This window comes from Macrobrachium nipponense, chromosome 10 (assembly GCF_015104395.2).
Source record: "Macrobrachium nipponense isolate FS-2020 chromosome 10, ASM1510439v2, whole genome shotgun sequence".
Classification (NCBI taxonomy): domain Eukaryota; kingdom Metazoa; phylum Arthropoda; class Malacostraca; order Decapoda; family Palaemonidae; genus Macrobrachium; species Macrobrachium nipponense.
In genome coordinates this window covers 67,933,047-67,939,046 of record NC_087204.1, presented here as the reverse complement: position 1 = coordinate 67,939,046, position 6,000 = coordinate 67,933,047, and the positions used below count along the sequence as shown (strand labels likewise).

The window sequence follows — 6,000 nt, the reverse complement described above, 5'->3', positions numbered from 1 at the left end:
TTTTTGGAACCTCTCAGTTTCCAAATCAGAACTGACAACCCATTGAAACTAGGATCTTATTTTCTAGATTCCTCCGCTGTTTCTTGTGTATCCTAATTTTACCACATTATACCCTCTCATTGTGCTTTATCCCGTGCCTCACTAGGTACCCTTGCTGCATTAAAAAAAAAAGAAAAAAAAAAACATTCTTTCAGTTTTGCTGAGGTGGATATAACACTATATCAAAACGTGTCCCTTTTCCCTTATTTTCGCACTACTCAAAGTCAGTGTCTTCCAAATGTTTTTCACATTTTTTGCTCATATTTTCACCGCTAAATTACCTGCGAATTCCATTGTTCTCCCGCAGGTTATATTTAAATGTTTCAACATCTTTCCTGATTTCTATTATTTTATCAAGTGAATCAACCATGTCCTTGGAGCATTTCCTTTGTTATGTTAGCCGTGGCTGAATTTTTTGATTATCGATTCTCGGGCATTCCACTGAGGTGTGAAAGATGTGTATTTCTAGTGACAGAAGTTCACTCTCGACGTGGTTCGGAAGTCACGTAAAGCCGTTGGTCCCGTTGCTGAATAACCACTGGTTCCATGCAGCGTAAAAAACACCATACAAGCAAATCGGTGACTTTTCAATAGTTATGTTATGCTCTTTACTATTTTAATGCAACCTTCTGTTGATTTCAACATTTTCCCCAGAGCATTCTCCCTCTCAGCTCTTGTAGTATGTAGATTGGTGGGAACTGTAAAGGGAAAATCTTCCTTCCCTGAACTTCCCCGTGGTAGTTATGTCAACGCGGCTCCCCCACCCCCACCCAACCCCCACCACGGAATTGCCGTGAGTCCCCTATGATCGTTAGGTAATTTGTTGAATGAAGTGAGATTCGCTGATCTCTATTCCTCATTTCATGAAGAATTCTCGGTGAATGTTTCCTCCATCCATTGTTGGAACCGCAACACAGGGCCAAATCCCCTCCATTAACCATCACAAGTACAATAGGTATTTTGACTCTTTTAAGCACTGATTTTGCTATTATGCCTTCATCTATTTTCTCTTGATAGATTTTCATTTATGGTATCTTCCACTGAATCTTCACCTCTTTACTTCAGCAAGTATTATTATGAATGAATGTCATTCAAAATTTCAGAATCATAAGGGGGTAGTCCTACATGAAATAGTTCTCTTGAAAAAACGAGCTTATATTATGTCGGACAAAGACTAAAGAGAACAGCTGTTGCCAACTAATGCATCAACCACAACGCCCTCCTCATTGCAAATACTTCAGATCATCATTTTCGGTTTCAGTTTCCTGATCTTTTTTGTTGCAACACCTTTTACTTTCATTTGCTTACTTAACATTATATGAGATCATATTACCAGCAGCTGGAATATCCTTAAGTGGAACGGCAACTCAGTTTTACTTGAAACAAGTGTTGGTTCTTTTAACCAATAAATTGTTTTATTTAACTTTATCTTTATGCGTCACCATCTCTATACTAAGAGTAGCCATCTTGCTCATGAAAATTTTCAGTAACTAAATTATCTTCCATAGTCGGCCATTCTTCGGTTCAGGGTAAAAGGGCACATTCACTGAGTTGCTTGTTGCCTCGGCCCACATATTGTACCTCACAAATCAGTTTTCCTCTCAAGCGCAGCTATTTCATACTGCAGTCTGCTACTCAACCATCAATAAATCCGCCCTATCAAAACCATTGCAGCGGGGAAGATGACTGCTCTTAATATAGAGAAAAGCTCCTTATAGGCTTAGAATAAAATCGTCGAGAAGAAAAGTGAGTTTACCTGAGAACTTAAACATATTTTAATGCGAGGTTCAACTCTAAATAGCAATGCTGCCGTTGATATAGGGGCTGGAAGTAGAAGAGAAAGAAGAAAAAGAAACAGTCGCAAAATGTAATGATCGAAGATGTTCTCAGTAATTGTGGTGATGTGGTAGTTGTATTTGTTATATAAAAAAAGTTGTTTTCTACGGTCCTTTCTGGATATGGGGGAAATTATCTTGCCTTTTCGGGAAAGCTACTGCAGTAATTCAGGGTTAATGCCTGTTGAAAGAATGTGATATTATTTTCAATGAGAGGTCGTGACGAACATGTGAAAGTGAAAGATGAGCGTGCCGGTGCTGCATAGCATATTTATTGAAGTAGGACCTGATAAAGAAATCCACAAAGGGAATAGTTTTCCGTATGGGCTACAACCCTTATTTTGTATTTAAGGATTTTTCTTAGCTGCTGTCACCAACTTCCATTATGATAAAATCGTAACCTGCTTCCAAATCCACAACCTTTCCTACGCAAAACTTTCTGGGCAACTATGTATGTATCATGAAAATTTATAGTCTATTAGAATTCATTCATAACTAAATATTATTGCATTGATTCGTAAAGAATGAGATTTTGCTTATAGCAAAATAATGTAACTGAAGAATGCAAATTAGAGGAGAATTTTGCTTTTAACCTACGCATATTCAAATTGTAAATATAAATTGCCAAATAACCAAAATTGTTAAATAAATTCTTTCATGAGCACCAGAATGATGGTACCTTGCTACAGTTTGACGTCATTCAAGATGGCTCAGTTCTTTACCATGTACTTGTTCGAAACAGTGTCATAAAGTAGGAGGGTATAAAGTCTAACTATTTATCATTGGAAAATGTAGTAAAAATAAAGCTTTAACCTTTATAACTATTTATACTAGTCATTAATGTTTATTATCAGCCATTATAAGAGCAAATATATTAAGTTTGCTCTTACAAGATGCTTACAGACAAAGAATCGGACAGTCGACATTTTATTATTTCTGTCTTTACATATTGTCAGTTTTAATCGTAATGTCAATTGAATAATTGTTTTTTTATAAGAAAAATAGCATTTTACTATATTTGAGAGAAATTTAGACATAGACAACATAATGCATCGCTTTCATATGCCAAAAGAACTGACAACGACACACATCAAAAATCGACAACAAACAAGAGGTCAGCTGCCGTTTGTGTTAATAAATCAACTTTCACCTACATTTGGTGGAGTTATCATGCCCAGTAGCATACGATACCAACCAGTAAGTGTTTGTACAAGTGTTCGGTGTAGATTAAAGAAAGGGTTAATCAGCAACAACGCTGAATTTGGAAGTGGTTTGAGAAATGGCAGTAGATTTTGCCTATCTGTCAGAGTACTAGGTAGATGACGTAAGTCAAAATCAACTGGAAGACGATAACCTTGATGCCATCCTTCGGAATGTGACTCGAGGAACAAGATTTTAATGATACAGTTCAATTATGATGGCATTGAAAAAGATCCAGGAAATCCCAGCAAAAATCGGTGTCTCTCACCTTTATCGTGTTGTAGCCTATCCTAGTTTACACTAGTCTTAGCCTGTTAACATTTGTAGCTAACCCTCATACGTTTGTTGGTACTTGAGGCTTACGATAACCAATTAGGCTGTAGCCTAGATCACAGTTATCTTAAATAAAGACGACTTCGACTCCACTCATATTCTGCTGCTGTCAGTAAAATCGCTACAAGTTCCATCAAACCTAGGCCTGTGATATCAGTAGCCTACAGTGAGTACCAATTAGGCTAATTAAGCTAGGTTTAGGATAGCTTACTGAATTTTCCTCAGCAGCCATTTTTTTATACTTAAGGCAGATAAAATGAACTTCAGCTACCTATCTTTTTATAGAATCAGTGATTTATGATTTAATCAAAATTCTGTGGGTCTGTAGGGTAAACAACCGCATGGACTGGCTAACACACAGACGGTCATGGCTGGACACCCTCCAAAAAAGTACTTGGGTATAACGCGTCCTGACACCGGAGATGGTCATCAGTCGCTAGGTAGTTATTGTTGGTGAGAGACGCAGCTAAAGACCTCTACTCTCCTTTCGAAGTAAGTATTTTCTCAAAAGTTAGAAATTAAGGCCAAATTTAAAGCTTTAAACAGAGGGTAATGAAAAGGGTGCCCAACGCAGTGCAAACTTCACCAAAACGCTTTCGAAATTTTTACTTACGATTAAATAACTTAGAAGATTGATGCCATCTCGATGTTTGTGGAGTCGCTTGTGTCAACAAACTTCCCATTTCCTGTGATAAATCTTCACACCACTTGTACCCATAGACGCTGGGGCATTTTCATCACAACAATCGGAAAATGGTCCCTGGCCACAACGTTTTTAAGGAAACTACTGTTTTGGTAGAAAACGATGACGAAGCGTTTACTAGATAATTATTTAAATAAATAGTAAAACATCAATATTTTACATATTTATGAGGATTAATTTGAAAATATTTGTTATTGAAAAAGTAATTCGATTCTTGACTCAAATTTAAGTATAATTATTTTTTGGAATTAGAACGTTTTTTTTAAATCCTGTATTATGACATCACGACATCTTGACTTTCGTACCTATTGTAAATGAATTGCTATACTCAACTTTCTTGCAGATCAGTTTACCAGTTATTCATGCAGATTGTTATCAGCTGTTCATGTAATTGTTATAATCATAATGTGCATATATATCTTTATTATTTACTTTTTGGATATATGAAGATGTTTTACTGCCGGATTACCGCCGTAGTGTGACACAATCGCTTTCGCTCCCTGGGCCTCTTGTCTGTTTTCGCACCATAAGAAATTAATGGGGCCGAATTTGCAATGATCAGAAAGTCGTTAAAAGAGGAAAGTTAGCATTGAGGAGCATATGTTTTGATTGAGAAAAATACAAATTTATATAATAGCTAGCTTGTAAAAAATACTTTATTACAAAAAACTTGATTGACAACTAAGCAGCTTACCTACTATGGTTTTCAGAGACAGTGCAAGCACGTTTTTTGGCAATATTTCTGTAACGAGAACGAGATTTTGCTATAGTTTATTACTCCCAGTGCCATAATTTATAAGGGTATTGTGAATCACTAATCGTAAAGAATAACGACACTTGTCTTTGTACCAAGAGACAAAAACTCCATTATCCAGAAATGGATACGAGCACAGCAGTAAAAAGCTCCACCTACCCTCTCCCCCCACCTCCACCGCCACCCCTGTCCTTCTTCCTTCCTTCCTTCACCTTCCTTTCTCTCTCTCTCTGTTGCCAATTGGTATGTTTTCACCCTCCACAAAACGTGGAAATTGGTGAAATTAGGCTTTGTATTGAAAGTACTATATATACATAAATATTAAAGCAATTTTATCATAATTGCATTAATATGACAACTATAATTCATGGAAACAGTTTATGATAATGCATCGGCGTATGTGTGAAGCTCCACTAATGTGGCAACGAGGATTTTGCCATTCTTAGCACGCAAACATTAAAGGTTACGTTTATTTCTGGCATACAGTTATTAAAAAAATCAAAATACTAATATAGACTTAAATTAACGAAAAGTGCTAGCAAAAAAAAAAAAATATATAATCCACTAATCGTCGTCTGCTCCACGATGGTTTTCGGCAGCCAGATGTACAACAAGGTTAGAAACCTTGGATTGTATCTACTTTAGAAATATATTTAATTTTTTGGGGTAATTTGGTTGCAAAAAAGGGATAATAGACATGAATTAAATAAACAATTTGAAGTAACAAAGTTGAATTAAACTAAATAATGAGTAAAGTAAACAATTAAGGGAATAAAGCTTTGCACCTCATAAACATTGTCGTCGTCTGCTGCTCGTAACTGTGTTTGTGGAGTGAGCGCTTAGGAACCAGGAACAGCAAATTGGTTCAAGTGCAATGTGGAGTGAATTAAGACCAAAATGTGTATAATTACAATCAAACAAGCACCGTGGAGTTTCAGTTGTGATGGCAGTAAGGACAAAACCACCGATTACAAGGTAAAAATGAATTCAGTTCGAACCATGACCCCAGGAATAACAAGTTACATACTTTTACTAATATAGGCAACCTAATGCTGTTTATTGTGCTGATTACAACTGCCATATATACGCTAACACTGTTCAAATGAGTGCTGGAAAGGCTGGGAAAGATGGTGGAT

At 36.5% G+C, this 6,000-nt stretch overlaps 2 protein-coding genes across 3 annotated transcripts in view; one reads left to right on the top strand and one right to left on the bottom strand.

Moving 5' to 3' along the window:
* The window catches only part of LOC135223658 (NEDD4 family-interacting protein 2-like), a 160,720-nt gene that overhangs the window by 63,719 nt on the left and 91,001 nt on the right, over nt 1-6,000 (bottom strand). The gene's annotated exons all lie outside the window — the stretch shown is intronic.
* LOC135223656 (uncharacterized) overlaps nt 2,907-6,000 on the top strand; it is a 60,275-nt gene continuing 57,181 nt past the window's right edge. The window contains exon 1 of one of the 2 annotated variants that reach the window (XM_064262313.1): nt 2,907-3,071. In XM_064262313.1, coding sequence (XP_064118383.1) covers nt 2,922-3,071 — 150 coding nt within the window. In that variant the 5' untranslated portion in view covers nt 2,907-2,921. Of the gene's footprint in view, nt 3,072-3,182; nt 3,574-6,000 lie in introns of those variants that run through there. The other variant, XM_064262314.1, reaches the window with a different exon arrangement.